The 19,051-nt window shown below is 43.5% G+C and overlaps 1 protein-coding gene across 1 annotated transcript in view; it reads left to right on the top strand.

Moving 5' to 3' along the window:
- The window catches only part of OMA1 (OMA1 zinc metallopeptidase), a 173,575-nt gene extending 155,317 nt beyond the window's left edge, over positions 1 to 18,258 (top strand). The window contains exon 9 of the mRNA XM_045035917.1: positions 18,154 to 18,258. Coding sequence (XP_044891852.1) covers positions 18,154 to 18,243 — 90 coding nt within the window. The 3' untranslated portion in view covers positions 18,244 to 18,258. The remainder of the gene's footprint in view (positions 1 to 18,153) is intronic.
- The last annotated feature ends 793 nt before the right edge of the window (positions 18,259 to 19,051 follow it).

Genomic DNA, 19,051 nt, shown 5'->3' with positions numbered 1-19,051 from the left:
CTTTTTAGATGGTAAAGCACTGGCCCTGGGGAATTAGGATGATCAATATGGAAAGAGAGTCTGCTAGCCCAGTTGGGACTGCCAGCCCAGTGGGAACTGGAGGAAGAGGGAAAGCAAGCAGGAAAGGATGAGGAGAGAGTTAGCTGGGGATGGAGGGTGGATGGACAGCTATTCCCTGGGCATTCACTGTCCTCTAGGCATCATGCTAAAAGGTGTTTCTTCTCACATCAACCCCTAGCCACTTGGGGTGTCACAGATGAGGAACTTAATAGTGGAGTTATCACTAAAGTGATTTGACTGGAGTCATAGACAAAGTTCGATTTGAATCTAGATTCTTAGGGTCCTGATAATGGGTTTGCAGCTTTCTCAATATACTGTTTCCCACTTAAAGTCATGACTCTTATTCAAAGGGAGTCTGGCTCTTCCTGAAAGGCTGCCCAGGGCCAGGCACTCTTCTAGGAGTCCCGTGGAGGAGACAAACTCAATCCAGAGGCTCTTGAGGCTGACAGGGGACATTGGTCATGCTGGCCCCCAGCTACTGTGGGGGACTGTGTAATGATGATATAATTGGTCTCAGTTATTAGAGAGATGAGACATGAGGAATCCAAGACTCATGTCAAATACAACAAATGGCCCAGCCTCTCTACTTCATCTTGCAACAGTCCAGCAACACCTTGGTCTGCCCATGGGAACCTACTGCTTGTGAGATCTGACCCCTGAGACATAGTGTCTTACCAGGCAATCTCAGTTGTACACTTGTACCCAAAAAGGCTCTTAGAATCTCAGGGCCTGGAGGAATTTATGTCTCATGCATGTATTCTATTGACATACCTTCCAAGTAGGTCGCACAGCCAGCTTGCTTAGTGCCAGTGATGGGGGTCTCAACACCTCTCTGCAAGGCCGCATGTGTTGGCTCCGAGAAAGTTCTTCATGCTAAGCAGAGATCTGGTAACTACCACCTGTTGGCCTAGTTCTGCTTCTGAGAATTCACAGAGCAAGTCTGGTCTCTGTTCCCTGTGATAACCCTTCAGATATTCTCTAGACTCTTTTCCAGACTAAATAAGCCCAAGTTTTTCGATAATGTAAACTTGGGTCTCTCCACCATCCTCTCTGCAACTTGCGGGTAGTAAAAAGCATGGGGCTTCTGGAGTCAGAAGACCAAGTTTCAAAACCCTGTTTAGTCTCTTATGCCTGCACAAGTCCTGTGTGTGTGGTGTGTGTGTGGTGTGTGTGTGTGTGTGTGTGTGTGTGTATGGGAATGCACATTTGCAAACATATATGGGGTGTACAAGTATAGTGGCAGTGGATTCTGAACACTTAGGCAGCTATTAAAGGCCAAGTCAATGCTCAGAGCTTCCCATCCAAGATCTGATTTCATCCACACAACTCTGTGGAAATGCTATTAACTGCCTCTCTATTTTACCCTTGAGAAAACTGAGACTCACAGAGGTTAAACAACTTGCTCAAATCACACACCCAGGGACAACACTTGAGTTTAAAACGAAGCCTCTCTAATCTCAAAACCCTAAAATAATAGTTAACATTACTGAGGGTAGGATTCTGCATCTGTAGGTGAGAGTAAATAATGATGCCTTCTTCCTGAATGCTGGGATGTGAAGAGGAAGTGTGCCAGGGGAAAGTCTTATGAAAATCCCAAAGCACTATAATATTTTACTTACTTTCTTTTCTTTGTTTGTCTCAATTCTCCTGGGAGTTGAGGAAACGGTTTTGTTTTAGTGACGTTTCTTTTGGTTGCAAAAATAGATCCCAATTTTGGTTAGCTTAAGCAAAAATGGAAATGTAGTTAGGGGCCCAGGGGAAGTTAGCAGAATCCAAAGAATCAAATGGCCAAGTCTCAGAATGGTCAAGGACCAGGGACAGCCTTTGGACCTCAGCAGCAGGAATTCTTAAAGTTTGCTCTAGAAGTTTGACTTGAACACAACTCAACTGTAATGCATCCCAGTCTGTGTCTCAGGTCAAAATTCTCAGTTCGTGCTGGGAGAGAGATGGAATGTCTCAGCATAGCCAAAGTGTGGAGCCACGTGGAATAGACATCACCACGGGGGATACACCCTGACAACTGGAGGCAGGTTGCATAGCTAGGCAGTTATTGTGAGCTGGGAAGCTTGTCCCCAAGAGGCCCAGGATGTGGGTGATCTCATGGTCTTCCAAGGCATTCTTTGTGGAGGAGTTTGATTTACAGCAAGCCCTAATTATTTTGTTTGTTGTTTACCTTCTCCACTAGCATATAGGCTCATTTAGGGCAGGAAGCATGTTGGTATGTTCACTATTCTAGTATCAGCTACCCACAGAGCGTGTAGCATGTGGTGCTAACTCCATAAATAAATGCAGGAAAAAAATGAATAAGTGTCTGGAACTGGACACAAATGAAGTCACCAGTTCTCTCTCTCTCTTCTTCCTTCTCCCCTTCAACAGTTCCTTCGACAAATATTTATTGAGGGCTTACTGTGCGTCAGCAGGTGTTCTAAGTTTTGGGATACAGCAGGTTTTGCTTTTGTTCACATTCTCTCTCTCTCTCATCTTTTCTCTCTCTCTGAATGTCTCTTCTTCTATTGTGGACAGACTGCTGCAGAAAAGATGTCTATCTGTGGCCACTGATACAAATCCTTTCATAAAATTACTTAAAAAACACAAGAACTTTACTCTGCCAGTTAATCATTTTCTTAAGGGGCAAGAGGACTTTGATTGGGCCACCACAGTATCACTCACTGAGGAAAGGAACAGTGTAATTGGCTGGTCAGGATGCCTTAGTAGAGGGCAGGGGGCAGGGCTGGCCCCAAATTGGCAGCTTTGCTGGAATGATATGACTGCAGTGGAGAGTAGTAGCTCTTTTAAAGGAGCTGACAGACCAAAACAACAGATGTCCACTCCAGGAGCATATGAATACAGAGCCTTTCTCCTGTTTGATGCCAGAGTATATGCTCATCTTCATTCTTTCTCAGTGTACGGATTCCTCAGTGTAATCAAGGCTCCATCAAGAATTGATCATTACAAGTGTTGCCAGCTGTGGGCAGAACGTTTATTTTATGTCCTTTCCTGGGACTTGGATATATAAGTCAATTCAGCAGATATTTATGGAGCACCTTCTATGTCCATGCAACATGTAAAAAAAAAAAAGCAAGGATAGAAATACAGAGGAGAGAAAAACTCCTGACATATTGGTAGCCTGAATATGGAGTATGCTCTGGGTTTAAAGAAAACATCAGTTACAGCTAATACCTAATGAAGACGTGAGGAAAAGCAATCATTTCAGAAGATGTGGAAGGAAAGAAAGAAGTGATATTGAGCACCTACTATGGGCTGAGTTTTGTTTTAGGTGCTTTCATGTATTCATTCACTCACTGAATAAATCTTTTGCGTTGTCTACTATGTGCCAGGTACTGTTTCAGATGCTGAGATACTATAGTCAGTGAACTGAACATATACAAATTCCACACTTTCAGAAAGACTACATTCTGGTGGAGAAAGACAGACAATAAGTAAAACAAATAAGAAAATTATGTGCTCAATTAAAGGGCATCCATATCACAGAGAAAAAGCAAGAGGGGGTAGGACATGCTGGGGAGTGGTGTTGCAGTTTTAAATAAGGTGGTTACAGAAGATGACATTTGGGCAAAGCTTTGGAGAAGGTAAGAGGTTAGTCTTCAAGCTGTTAAGGGGAAGGGCTTCCAGGTAGAGGAAACAGCAGGTGTCAGCCTCTGATGTGGAAGCCTGTCCGAAGCGTTTGAGGGACAGTAAGGAAGTGAGTATCACTGGAGAGGAGTCAAAGAGGGAATGAGGGGGAGCAGACAAAGGGGGCAGATACTGAATGGCACAGGGTGGGTGGTGAGAGGGTCATGCTGGTCCTTCCAGGACATAGGAAGGACTCTGGCCACTCTGCTTCTGAGCAGAGGAGTGACATCCTCTGACTCACCTCAGTCGTGCCACTCAGTATTCTCAAGGCCTCTAAGAGTGGTATTATTGACCTCAGTTTGTGATGAGAAATGAGGAGTAGGGAGGATATACAACTTTCCCAGCAAAACACTGCCAGTAGATTTCAGAGCTGGGCTTCAAATGCACATGTTTCTGATAAGAATGCTCTTTCCCTTAGACCACACTGCCTCCCCGGTGCTTACAATCTTATTTCTTCCTGGTTACAAAATTAAAAACCTCCCTGGTCTGTCTTCATTTTGAATTTTGTACATTAATTTTATATAGAACAACATTACTATAATCCCCCCAAAATACATCTAAATAATACTCCGCAGTTGTGAATGTCAAAGAATTGTGCCTCTATAATTTCATTATCTAAAATTTTAATTATAATAACATTTGCCTTAAAGCCTTTGTTACACATATGTGTGTATGTACACACACAATGTGTATCATTTGAAACTATCTCTGAGGTTCTGAGAGTTTTTTGTACAGTGGTTAGAATGGTTGCTTTCCTTGGTCTTCTTTGACAAAGTTGGTTGCTGGCCAGCTGAGCTGTCTCAGTACACACACCTCTCTCGGGGCCCTTACAAGGCAAGATGGTGACTCTGAGTGTATCTGCCTATCTTGCCCGCTGACTCTGTTTTTTTCAGGGCTGGGATCCCGTCAGTAGTAAACAGCTTTGGAGCGTCTGTCCAGCCCATGACCTTATGATTTCCCTCCCTTGCTCTGAGGGCTGCTCCCCACACACTGTCATGTTTGCATAATGTGTCCCCATTCTAATGGCCACTATTACTTGGACCAGGGATAGGTGCTGATCCAAGCTGGGCCACTCAGGTGATCTTCTGGAACTTAGAAACAGTGTCAGAGTTTCTGGATCTGTCTAGGCTGGGCGTTGGGCAAAGGAGACGGAAGCTTGGGAACACTTTTGTGGCCATCTTCTACCTGCCATGTGTCCTGGGAAGCATGGGAACTGTTCTTTAGAGAGAAGATCAGGGTCCATGGAAAGATAAAGCCCCATCTGGGTTGCTGACAGACCTCTGTTTCCTTGGTTCAACCTTTCAAAAGGCTGGCTACACTCTTGCCTTTAGGGTTAACAAGAGATGCTTTATTCTTATAATAAATTACGCATTTTTGCTTAAGCCAGCTTGAGTTGGTTTTTGTTTCTTACAACCAAAGCGTCCTAAATAATCCTATGTCTAGATAATTTGAATAAGCCTGACCCTAGCACAGTGTCTCACTCACGGACAAATCTTAGATTTGGCATTTTATAGATCTTACCTACCTCTTTGACCTGAAGTTGAGCTGGATGGGATAGAAATGTTTGGTGCTTGGGCTCTGGAGTCTGAGTACAAGAGTGGAGTTCTCAGTCAAGTTAATTGACTCATAAAAAGACTTGGTTTCCCCATCTAAAAATGGACACAGTTGCCCTTTCCTCATCATTGGTATTGAACGCACATAGACCTTAGCCCATCCTGACTCTCAAATGGCCAAATTGGCCTAAGAGGTGGAAGGCCTTGGTTCTGTCACTGGCTGTGTAACCTTGAGCAAGTCGTGGGATCTCTGTGGACCTGAGTTAGGAAAGTGCTTATCTGCAAAACAGATTAAATCTCTGTTCTGCCTGCTCCACTGCTTGTTAAGGATGAAAAAGAAACAAAAGGCACTATTTTGTATACTGTAAATCCACTTTATGAATGGAAATTAAATACTCTTTGAATATTTAGATGTATGTCTATCTCCCATGCCAACCTTACTTCTCTTACCTGTAAGATGGGACTAATAATGCCAATATTGCACATTGTGGTGAATTGAGATGATATATGAAAACACAATTCCAGTGCCTGGCACTTAGTTGTGGACCAACATGCGGCCATCCTCCTTTCTTCTTTAGGTTTTAGAAAGCACCTGCTTGGTCTTTAGCCTGCTTTGGGGGTTATGGCAGTGTGGTATCATCTCCATTGCTCATATGAGGACGTTGAGGCTCTGAGATACCAACTGACTCGGCAAAGTTGAACAAGCAGTGGCAGAAACAGAACTGGAAAGCTGCTCTCCATTCACCCCTGGACAGCAGGTCAGGAAGTCTGCTCAAGAGCCAGGCTGCCTGTGTTTTCTATCCCAGCTTCCTGCATGGCAATTGTACAAGTTACTCATCTTCCCTGTGCCTTGGTTTCTTGATTGGAAAAATGGGGAGAGTAATTATCCCTGCAAAATAGCACCTGCCTCATAGGATGATTGGGAGGATTCAACAAGGTAATGCATATGATGCTTAGCAGGTGCCTAAGACACTGTACTTGCTCCGTGAGTGTGGGTTGTTCTTTTTTTTACTACGTGATGATTTGGCACAGTGAGTACTGACATGGGGGCAGAGGGCCCTGGGGTTAAGTCTGGGCTCTGCCGCTCTTAAAGCTATGTGACTTAGACCGTGGAGCCTCGCTGCCTTCTCTACAGGAGAGTGACAATAGCTATCTTGGGAAGAGTAGAAATTTTATATATATATATAAAATGCTTGGCATATGTGGACACTTAAGAAATAGAGCAAGTAGGAGGCTGGGAGGAGGAAAGATTTTCCAGGAGGAAGGAGCAGCAAGCCCAATAGTAGGGAGGTTGAGAAGAGCCTGTTAGGCACAGATGTGTCTTCAGGAGGGTTGATGTGTGGCAGGAATGAAGAGGAGAGATGTGGGAAAGTCCAGATCACAAAGGATTCTTGATCCCCATCCTATGTCTGTGTACAGCTCCCAAGTGCTTGAAGCAGAGAAGGTAGGAACAGAGTTGCCTTGCTGTACCATCATCCTGGTGGCTGTGGAGGATGGAGAAACACCTAGGTGCCTAGAGGCAGGGCTCAGCTAGGGAGTGCTGCGGATGAGAGCCGATGGTTGGTGATGGACGCTGAGGCAGCAGAATGGACAGAATGGAATGGCTTCTATGACCACTAACCACTGGCTGGTAATTACTGAGGACTTACTATCGGCCGGGACCTTACTGCTTCACGGGCTTTGTGTATATTAGCTCATTTAATTATCTTAACAGCCCAGTGTGGCAGGGACTATTGTTATCTCTGTTGCAGGTGCAGAGATGGAGACACAGAGAGGCTAAGAAAGCCTAAGGAGATAGAATCCATAGGACAAGGTGCAGGATCTGATGTGGAGTGAAGAAGCAGATGGCCTGAAGGTTTCAGTTTGGGACGATGGGCTGGAGCCCGAGCATCTGGGAGAGAGGGCTGGAGAAGGAGGCAGGAAGACACTGAGCTGTGTCTGTGTTGAAGGCACCAGGGGCCTCTGTGGGAGGCAGCAGGGCATCCGGGGGCACGTGTGTGGGGGAGCACAGGGGTGTACTCAGAGTTCTCTGCCAGATGTGGAGATTTGGGCATCACCATTATTGGGGAGTCCAGAAGCTGAGCGAGGGAGAGATGTCCCTGGGAAATCTGAGTGGTGGTAAGAGGTAAGAGGACTCAGGCCTTAGTACTGGAGCATGTGGCCCTCACAGACCTTTTCTGTCTCCCAGGTCCAAGGTCTGTATGGATCCTCGTGTTGGGACCCAGAGTGCAGGGAAGGGTGTGGCTGCGGGCAGGCTACATGCTTCTCAGGAGCTTTGATTCCTCTTGCCAGGAGTTAACAAGGGTTCACAAGTGAAAAGGCTAAACAACCAATCCACCAATCTGCATACATTTTGTGCCTGGGCTGGAGAGGAATCTTGTGCCTGGGCTGCGTCTGGGGGCTCCCCACATGTGCTTCAGTGACCTTTCTCCACCCCTAGACCTTGAGTAATACTGTTGGCTCTCTCTCATCCCCTTCTCTGCACCCCCCCCTTCCTTCTCTTTGCCTACTTCTCTCTTCCTTCGTTTCTGTATTTTCTTGCTGCTTTTTTTCAGCCTCTGTCCCTACATTGTCTCTCTCCACTTTCTTTTTCCGTCTCTCCTTCTCCCTCTGTCCGTTTCTCTCTCTCTGGATCTGCCTCTGTCCCTGTCTCAGCTCTTTTCTGTCTCTATTTGCCTTCCTCTGCGTCTCCCTCAGTGTCTGAGTCTCTCTGTTGCTTCTATTTGTCTCTGTGTGCCTGGTTTTCCTCTCTGTGTGTCTCTCTTTGTCTCTTTATCTCTTTTTCTCTACCTCTGTGTCTCTCCCTTTGTCTCTCCCAATCTCTCAGCTTTGTATCAGTGCTTATCACGCTCCTCACTACCTCCATGTTTTTTTCCCTCCTTTCCCTCTCCCTCCCCCTCTCCTGCCTCTAGGATGAGGGCAGAGATCACTGGGTAGGATTGGAAGTCATTAAAAGCAAAAAAAAAAAAAAGAGAGAGAGAGAGAGAGAGAGAGAGAGAGAGAGAGAGAGAGAGAAAGGGCTCCTTTTCTCCTGCTTGCCCCTGGGGAATGCCTAACAATGAGAGACACTTTGGTGGGTAATCGATAGGAACAAGATGCAATGAGATGTCTTTGTTGGGCAGTGGCAGGCGGCAGTTGCCTCTGACCAGAGCCCCTGGGAATGGCTGGCCCCTCAACCAGTCTCAAATAGAGTGAATCACAGTGGAGGACCTGAAGTGTGAGCCCAGCACATCCTGACCCCTGGGGCACTTCATTTCCATCACCTCCTCTCCCTCCCTCCCTGGCCCTTCTCCCCCTAGGTACTACTTTCTGAATATCATGAATAGAAAGAATCTCCATAATAGACTAGGGCATAGATTGTAGCCAGCATAGGTGTGAGGTTGGCTAATAATCAGTCTCTAGCTGGAGCAAGAATCTTCATCCTTCTAAGCCCAAATTTCCTTATGTGTAAATGAGGGATACTAATACCTGAAATCCGTTTTGAGCAAGGCAGCCAGTTTTCTGTTTGAATAACAAATCTGATCAGTGCCTTTTGCATTTAAACTCCCACAGCAAGGACCACATATGTCTTTCTCACTGCTGAATCCTAGCGTTAAGCTCACAGGCAGTGCTTGGTAAGTGTATACGGTATCCTGCACAGGAGGTGCCCCATAAGTGTTTGTCAAATGAATGGACCTGACTGCTTCTACTCTTGAAATGCCTGGCTGGCTTCTCCTTTCTTTCTCTGCCTTCCCAAGATATGAGCTTTGGGCAGGATTCCAGATCTCATACTTCCTGCCCAGCTCTGTCCTCCATTCCTTGTTTCCCCCCTCCCTGCATATGACCCTCAGATGTTAGGAGGATGAAGAGAAAAGACAGTGAGTTACAGGGCAGGAATTCAGAACACTGGCCTCTTGGACATAACAAAACCAGCAGAAGAGTGCGCCTATAGGAGCAGTCTGGACTTTAACTGGAAAGTTAAAGAAGAAACTTTAGAGATCATCCAGTCTGTTCTTCCATCTCCCACTTTACAGATGATCAAACTTTCCAGTGAAAGGGAATGCTTGCCCAAAGCAGCATGGCCTTGTGGTGGAGATGGGCAGGGAGATAAGAGTTCTGTAACCTCTCAAAGTCTTCAAACAGTGTCTTTATATCTGCACACCCTTATGCCTTGGTGAGTACAAGCCCTGTTGAACCCCATTCTCCATTCCAGTCTTAAGAATGGAACTCACCAAATCTTCCCCATCCTCCTAAATGCAGTCTAATGTTGGGATCCATTCCTAGTCCTTGGCCACCAGAGGCAAACAGGGGCTGTCACTTTTGCAGAACCAGCCACAAGGAACTGCTTGCTGCCTGGTTCATGCCTACTTATTCTTCAAGGTTCTACACTGTCAGAATGCACACCCACATTCTGAGATGTGCCCCATCTTTTCTTTTGCTCCCTTTATATTCTATGCATAGTCTCTTTTTTGGACTTTCCATGTTTTCTTTTAATCAGCTTTATGATGTATAATTTTTATGTAATAAGGTTAATTTTATGTATATAATTCAAGAGGGTTTGACAGATATGTACAGGAGTATGACTGCCACCACAATCAAGATACAGAATATTTTCATCCCCCCCCCAAAAGTAACCCCATATTCCCTTGCAGTCAACTGTTTACCAGAGTCAGCCCTAGGCAACCATCAATCTGAATTTAGCTGCTATAGTTTTGCCCTTTCTATAAGGTCTTATAATTAGAATTATTTTATATCCAGTTGTTTTCACTTGGCGTAATGTTTTTGTGGCTCATCAGTAGTGTTACAGGTATCAGCAATTCTTTCCTTTTTATTGCATTAAAGTGGCGATTCATGCATTCCAGTACCACTTAATTAACAGACCGGTCTGTCCCCGTTTGTATGCATATACTGCAATATGTTTAACCATTCATCACATGATGGGCATTTGGATTGTTTCCATTTTTTGACTCTTGTGAGTAAAGACTCTTGTTCTGCTATTGGCTCTTATTCTGCCATGAACATTCACGCACAGTTCTTGTTTTATTTTCATGTGCTCTCATTTCTCTTGAGAAAATGCTCAGGGCTACGATTATTAGATCATATGGTAAGTGCACATTTAGTTTTCTAAGAAACTGTCAAATAGTTTCCTAAAGTGCTGGCCCATCCTGCATTAGCACTAGTAATGCACCAGAGTTACAGTTGTTCCATATCTCTGCTAACACTTGGTGTTATCAGTCTTTTTATTTTTAATCATGCTGGGGTGCAGTGCTATCTCACTATGGTTTTAATTTGCATTTCACTATTGACTAATGGTGTTGAGAATCTTTCCCTTGGTAAATGATCTATTCAAACCTTTTGCCTATTTTTATTAGGTTGTTCTTATTTTTCTTATTGAGTTATAAGTATTCTTTTCATATTTGCAATACAAGACCTTTATGATAAATATGTTTTGCAAATACTTTCTTCCACTCTGTGGTTTGCTTTTTCAACACATGTCCAGTGCCATTTATTTCATTATGGCCAGACCTGAGGTTTATTTATTATCCTTCTGAGCCTTAGGTTTCTTTTCTGTAAAATGGTGCTAAAATGCATCCGCTTCTTAAGAGTTTTGAGGATTCGAAGAGAGAGTAAATACGAAACTCTTAGCATAATGCCTAGAGCTTGGAAATCCTCAGCTAGTTATTATTTGATTTTTATTCATTCCATCTTTGCTCACTCAAATAGTCTTCTTTGGACATCATCTCATGGTATCAGCAACTGAGATGGAAGTAACTGTTTAGAGCTCAGGAAAGCTGTTGGGACTAGAATCTTTTGAAGTAATTAGCATGTAGATGTCCTTTGAAATCCTGGGGCTGGTTGGACTGTGACTAAGTGAGAGTGTGTGTGGTGAGATGGCCCCAGCTAGAACCCTGGCCGATCCTAACATCTAAGGGATGGGCAAAAGAAGAAAAACTTATGAAGAATAATGAGATTGTATAACCTGGGAGGAGGAGGAAAGCCAGGAAAGAACAGAGTCATAGAAGCCAAAGAAGGATTGAGACCCAAAACAGAAGGAATCAGTAACAGTGTCAAATGCTATAGAGAGGGTGAGCCCCTAAGGAAGGGAACTTTGGATTGGCCAAGACCAGGGTATCATCATTACCTACTGAGGCTTGTGGAGGCAGGGCAGGAAGTATAATGACTGGGGGAAGTAGGATAGAGGCAGGGTTGAGAAGTAAGCAAGTGATTTGGTTTCAGGACTATCAAGCATATACTCCACCCCCACCCCCACATTTGTTTTGGTAGAAATGAGGAGAGGAGATGGTAGCTTTCTTCAGAGAGTAGCAGGTGTGGAGGGAAATTTTCTTATTACAGTATGGGAGAGACTGAGCATGTTTTGGACAGATGGGAAAGAAAAAAACAATGGAGAGTGAGTACTTGAAAGGACAAAAAAAAGAGGGGTTAATGGAGAGTATGAGTCCCTTGAGGAAGGTATGGCATCCAGATCACAGGATTAACCTGAAGTAGGGGAATCAGGTGGCTTTTTACTGTGCCAACCAGCTGAGCTAGAACAATGTTGCCCTTTACAGTTCTGTTAGAGTTGGCTAGGAGGGAATTTGCGTGTAATTTGGAAGATGCAAGTGAAGCAGTAGCTATCACTCTCTGAAAGTCACTGGTTAAATGGGTAGGTACATGCAGAGGTATAGGGGGACACCAGCTTGTCTTCACAATTTCCTGGTGGGAGTTAGATGCAGAAAGGTCAGAAAATTTCAGCCTGTCTTTACTGCCCTCAACTCTGTGCTTAGCTCTTTTTCCTGCTTGCTTGCTTGCCCTGATCTCCAACATTAATCCCAGACCCACAACCAGATGCAGTGGCATCACCCAAACAGTCTTCCAAAGACTTTTCCATCAGTTTTCCTTTGTAGACCCTCTCAGCAGCTGGGTGTGCCTGGCCGCCCATATTCCTTTATGAACTCCACCTTGATCACCCATTTCCATATTCAGGAAGGTTAGATAGTAACATTTATTTGATCCTTCAGCTTCCCCCCTCTCGGGACCTTACTTCCTAGATTCTCTCACAGTTATAGAATGTGTTTTTCCTACAGTAAATCTTTTATTCTACAATACTCATAGAATTTCAGCTTCCCTGATTAAACCCTGACTGATATGGGGTGAATGGAGGACTATTATTCAGAGTGAGAGAAGGCACTAAGAGTTGGTGTCAAAAAGGAGTAAGGAAGTAGATGTCAAAGGGATTTAGGTCACGTCTCGAAGCCATATGAAAATATGGGAACGAGGTGGACTGCAGAAAGGGATTAGGGTTAGGGTAAAGGTTGAGCCTCTAAAAGATTGGAAAAGCTCTAGAAAATAGTGTATAAGTAGAATGAAGAGTTGAAAGAATCTTTTGTTGGACAAGTGAAGGGGTTGGGAGGCAGCTGGGATGGTAGGAGTCAATGGTAGGAGTCTTGAATTCTACTCCTGGATCTATTCTTCATCAGCTCTGTGGCCTTGGATAAGTCACATGTTTTCCTCTCTTTGGCTCTCATTTGTCTCTTTGTTCTCCTCCCTCCTCTTCTCTGCTCCAGATTTCAGGAAACTACATTCCCCAAGCTCTCAGGTAGAGTTCCGCATAGGCCTGGCCCGTGTAGGATACTAGTAGAAGACTAGATGTGGGAAGGAAGCTGCTGTACCTGCCACCTTCAGTCTCACAGAGTCCTCTCTGTAGCTCTGACTCTAAACAGCCTCTTCCTCAAGGGTCCCAGCTTCTGGCTAGCCAGCAACTACCTTCACAGTTCTTGCTCTGGCTAAAAGGCTTGGACATGGTAGAAATCTCTGGGTTATTACTTCAGCTCTCCTATCACCCGTGTAACGAAGTCCTTGTAAGAAATGCTCTCTGTTTGAAATACTCGAGTGGGTTCTGTTTTCCTGCCTGATATACTCACCTGTACAATGGTGCTGATACTGCCTACCTCTCAGGTTTATTGTGAGATGATGGATATATCAGATGGCATTTGGAGAAAAGTAGTAAGAGCCACTCAATTAACTTAGGCACACCTCTTTGGGATAGCTACCACTGAGAGAATTTCACTCTATGCGGACACTGTTCATTCATCATGCATTGTTACTATCTGTGTGACCCTGGGTAGCTTAGCTCACCTCCATGTGCCTTACTTTCCTCATCTGTAAAACGGGGACCTCTGCCTCATAGGATTATTGAGTTGAGATCCTATACATAATCTGGCAAATATTCACTACTCAGTGAGTGTTAGCTCTATGTATTACAAATTTTAGCTATTATTGCTTTTGAATAATTATTTCACAAAAGCTCCAGGAAACTAAAAATCAGTGAGGTTACATAACTTGCTCAGAGTCTCAGAAACATAGGTTATAAGACTTGCTCTTAGGTCCCTCTGGTCCTCAGATTGTGCCCTTTCTTTTTCTCCCTTGCCAATGCTGGTTACGCCCAACTGGGCAGACACAGGGCCACAGCAGCAGCCACTGCTACATGGAACAGCTTTTGGCTTCCCTGCTCCCCCTCCCCTTCCCTTGTATAGCTTCTATATTTAAACCCAGTGAAACCAGTGCAGGGCCCTAAGAACAGGATGGACTTGATCCTGATAATAAGTCCCCTGAGAGGCCCTGGCTAGCAGAAGGGCAGCTGAAGGTTCACAGAGAAGGGCAGCCATCAGTAGGGGAGGGCGTGTCTCTACCTGGACAGATTCACTCCGTGACTGGACTGCTCAAGGAGCTGTGTGCATTTTGGAGGCTTTTATTACCAATAGGCAGCACTCAGCTTGGGTCTCTTCTCCCCCAGTCTCTCATCAGCCCAGAATAATATATTGAGCTGTGTTGGAAGCAAAGTGTATTTTCAGCCCTGCTGGGTCCTCAGGGAAACGGCTACCATGGAGAAGAGTCAGGGAGCCAAGAAGGACTCTGAACCCCCTTCTAGCACCTGTTCCCCGTCTTCTCAAGTGCTGTTGCCTGGCAGGCAGCTACCACCTCACAAGCTTAGTGGTCCGGTCTGCTTCAAGGCTGGCATTGACCTGAACAACCTCCTCTGTGATTCTCGACAGACCAGTTGTTTTGTGTCTTGGGAATTCAATTTATACCTATAACCATGCTTCCCTCCCCTTCTCTCCTCTTCCTCCCCCACCAGTGCCGGGCTTACTATTCTACCAGACTGAAGAATACAAATAACAGTAATAATAAGCCTGTGCAGGTTCACATCTGTTATCTCATTTGAGCCTCTTCTATGAGGCAAATGCACCAGACAGACAAGGAAGAAATTGAACCTCAGAGTGATGATGTAATCCACCCCAGGTTATGTAAAGAAACAGTGGTGGAGCTAGGATACAAACCCCACATGACTGGCTCCAAAGCCAGAACTTTTAATCCTATGCCATGCTGCCTCTAAAAATGGTTTTGATGCTAATTAAGATGTTAAAGTGCTGGCTTGTTGACTTAATAGGCAATTCTTACACTCCTGTAGTACTGCATCAAAACAGGGGTTGACCAAACAATCAGAAAGGCCATGTTTTCAATAAGGACTCATGACTTCTAGTCCAGATCTGAACCTTGAAATGCTGTTAGGGTCTCCTTTGCACCCATTCAAAGTACCATAAACATTTGTTGATTACTTAATATGCACCATGCCCTTTTCATGTACAACTCTTTGTGAACTGGAGATTACTTTTGTCATTTTACAGTTAAGATCCTGTGTAGGATTACATAGCTAGTTAATAGCAGTTACAGAATCCACACTTGGGCTTCTCCAGGGGTAAAATTCACTTCAAAAGTATCTGGCTTGGAGCACCTGGGTGACTCAGTGAGTTAAGCATTTCCTACTTTGGCTCAGGTCATGATCTTGTGGTACATGGGTTCGAGCCCTGCATCAGGCTCTGTGCTGACATCTCAGAGCCTGGAGCCTGCTTTCGATTCTGTGTCTCCCTCTCTCTCTGCCCCTTCCCCACTTGCTCTCTCTCTCTCTCTCAAAATAAATAAATAAACATTAAAAAAAAAATCTGGCTCTTCCTACTGTGTCATACTGCATCACAGTCTTTAATAACTCTGAAGAAAAAAAGTTGTAGTAAAGTTCTGAGAATGCATTTTAACACTTCTCTTGTTGCTATAATTAACACTTGTCAACTAGGATTGTACTTGGCTGCATTAATAGAAACCTGACCACAGGAGCATAAACAAGTAGAGATATTTTTCTCAGGGAAGAAGAGTCAGATAGATAATCTATAACTGGTGCAACTCTTCAAGCAAATACTCAAGGACCCAGTCTCCTTCCAGGTTTCTGCTCTGACATTATTCTAAATACAGTTGACCCTGAACAACATGGGGGTTAGGTGCCCCAGGCTTCATGCAGTTGAAAATCCTTGTGTAACTTTTGATTCCCCTAAAACTTAACTCCTCATAGCCTACTGATGACCAGAAACCTTACCATTAATATGCAGTTGATTAACATATTTTACCAATAATAAAGTTGATTAAACATGTTTTGAATGTTTTATGTACTAACACTGTATTCTTCTAATAAAATAAGCCTGAGAAAAGAAAATATTAAGAAAATCATAAGGAAGAGAAAATACATGTATAGTCCTGTCCTGTCAAAAATTTGCATATAAGGGGACCCGTGCAGTTCAAACCCATGTTGTTCAAGGGTCAACCATCTGTGACTTTTGTCTTTCTGGTTGCAAGATGGATGTCTTGCCTCTAAGCATGAAGTCTGCATTCCAGGCAAGAAGAAGAGTAAAGGATAAAAACTACAGGACACTGGAGTCTGTCCCTTTCTATCAGAGAAACAAATTAGAAACACCAATCCATAGACTTTTGCTTATATCTAATTGGCTGGAAGTGGTCACATGGCTACCTATGGTATAATGGCACCTGGGATGTGAATACTTCTAACTAGGTACATGGCGTCCTGAAACAGAATCAGAGTTTTGTTAATATGATAAGGAAAGGTGAGGGGAAATGGGTAACATGAGCTTACAATCTTTGCTACCAATTTGCACTAGTTTGTGCAGTAACAACCCCCCAAATGCCTTACCTTGATGTAGGTTTTTAATTTTCCAAAAACACTTTCCTGTACATTATTCCTTTTAATATCCCTTCATGAAAGCCTTTTAAAGTAGCTAGGGTATGGATTATCAGGAGTCATGCAGGTTTGACATCATATTTCTCCTTTTACAAAAGAGGGAGCTGAGTTTCAAAGAGGTGAACTGAGTTGCTCGAAGTCACAGAACTAGTAAGTGATAAGACCTGGAGTGGATTCGGTATCCTGGGGCCCATTGAGACTTTAGATAAGTCACTTACTCTCTGTGCTTACCATACACCCACTGAATAGCAGGAATCATCCTACCAACTTTACAAGGTGATTGGGAAGACTTAATGGCTCTCAGTGCCTGTATATCTTAAGTGCTCAGTAAAAAAATGACAATGAGCATTTTATGGACTCTAATACATTTTTTTGATCATTTCCAAAGCGAGTTAGCATCTTTTCTCCAACTTATCTTTTTCATTACCTCAAGTCTAAAGTTTATCAGACTATTTGCATGTTTTCCCCTTGCACAAAGGATACATAATCCCCGTTAAACTGAGAGACCTGTGAGGGCATGCGTTGGGAGGACTTATTTCTTAGGGCTCACATTTCACTAAGGAACCTCCACTCCATTTCTTAAGAGGAAAGAATACTTGAGTAACACTTCTGTCCCAGGTCTTTACCCCTTACTCATCTCACCCTATGGAAAGAGAATTTCCTTCCTTTCTTCCTTTTTTTTTTTTTTTTTTGTTCATTGATATGGAAAAAATTTTTCGAGATTGGGTAGAATTAATGTGTTATAAACTGTACTTTTGGGTACAAGGCAGGTGCTATTTCCCACATAGTTGACTGAGTAAGTATCTGTTTCATAGACTCTTTCCTCAGCTAGATCTCAAGGGCTATACCTGGTGGAAGGGGCAGGAGGTAACCAAGGGGGAACCCTGGCTCTAACATTTGACTCAAGCAGTAAATACCACACAGCTGTGTAAGCAGTAATGTTGGTACCTTGGTCCCCATTTGACTCCCTTGACTTTTTCTCCATTGGTTTAAGACTGAACAGTGGAAGGGTTTGGTTATCATCTCAGAGCAACATTCAGTAGCAGGGGTGGCTGTTTTCCTTCTTTGCTTCCCAGCCGCATGGGAACAATACTTGATCAAAAAAATGATGATCAAATGGATAATGGAAGTGAAAACATCTTATAAATTGTAAAATGCTATCAGATAGAAATTATTAGGAGTACCACATGTTTTTTTTTAATTTTATTTATTTATTTATTAATTGCTACACCCAACATGGGGCTCCAACTCATGACCAAGAGATCAAGAGTCACACGCTCTACTGACTGAGCCAGCCAGGTGTCCCCCAGTATTACTGTGTTTAATAAAATCCTCCTATCCTGAGAGGAAGAGTCTTGGCTTTAGATGGAACATAATCTTTGCAGTGTGGTGAGGGTGAGGGATTGAAAGGAGAAAAAGGAAAAAAAAAATGTGATCTCAACATGGTCAACCAAAACATACTAAGTGCTTTTGGGGGCATGAATAAAACATTGTCAGCTGGAGTCTAGTGGGGAGGCATACATATGCAAGGATAACTCTAAGATAAGATATTAAGGAAGTGCTGTAAACCAATTACTATGAAAACAGAGAAAAGGCGAAGATTAATGTTCACTTGGAATTGAATGTGAATGTGGAGTTAGGGAAGGTTTGGAAAAGACAGATAGTTGAGCTGAGTTTAGAAAGTGAATAGGTACTTTAAAAGGTAGTACTGTAGATAATAATAACAAAGGTGTTATTAAGCATCATGTGTTAAGCACTGTAATGCAAAATGCATATGTGAAACTTGGGTAATGCACCCAGCAACACTGTTTGGTAGGTATTATTTTCATTATTTTTATTTTTTAGATGAAGAAAATGGTATTGGGAGAGAACATTCAAAGAGAAAGGACATCATCAAAGGTATGCAAGCCAGAAAATGTTGTAATTCTGGTATGATGACTCATACAGGTCCCCCAATATATTAAACACCTACTTTGTGTTCACTGTTTTGTGGCCACTGGGAGTCCAGTGTGGGTGTTGGGAAGGATTGGGGGGAGTATAGTACTATCAGCAGATTTAAAAATCTAGGTGTTAAAACCAATCTGACTTAGTATTGTTTTTGTTTTGGTTTCCCCAGAAGTAAACTCTGAGGCCAAGTGTGGATGCTAATACTTTATTTGGGAGGTAATACAGGACACAGTGGTAGAGGAGAGTGGATGTGAAACAGGGAAGGAAAGCAAGCCAGTAAAACGTACTTTGTCAAATATATTACTTTTGTGGGAAAATGGAGCATTGTCCCACTGGATAGTTCTAGGATCTGGTGTTCAGCACCCACCTTAGAGTTATTTCACCCAAGGGAAATAAATATGGTTATGCTATGAGAGCTATGATATTTATGCACTGACTTCTGTTAGCTCTTGCTTGAGGTCTGCTTTTGGTGGCGGCTAACTTCCTGGTATTTCTGCCTTTCCACGTATGGACAGTGGAATTTTCAGTGGCCAAAGAGAACCATGAAGCAGAGTTTCAGATGCTGGCAGTTTGATGCTGGGCTGGTCTCAGTGGAAATAGTAAGGCTGGGGCAATAGGACTATATGTTATATAGTCTACCCCTTGAACTGCCTGGGTCCATTTCTGCCCAACTTCACTGCATCTTCTTGCTCATTCTTCAAGAGTGTGGCCTATCATGATTCTAAAAGCAAACAAATGAATGAACAAACAAGCAAACAAAAATCCTATGACAGAAAGTTTGATGGGATATAGAGTC

The sequence above is a fragment of the Felis catus genome, chromosome C1 (genome assembly GCF_018350175.1).
Source record: "Felis catus isolate Fca126 chromosome C1, F.catus_Fca126_mat1.0, whole genome shotgun sequence".
Classification (NCBI taxonomy): Eukaryota; Metazoa; Chordata; class Mammalia; order Carnivora; family Felidae; genus Felis; species Felis catus.
The sequence above is the reverse complement of the archived record's forward strand: the minus strand, read 5'-3'. Positions and strand labels throughout refer to the sequence as shown.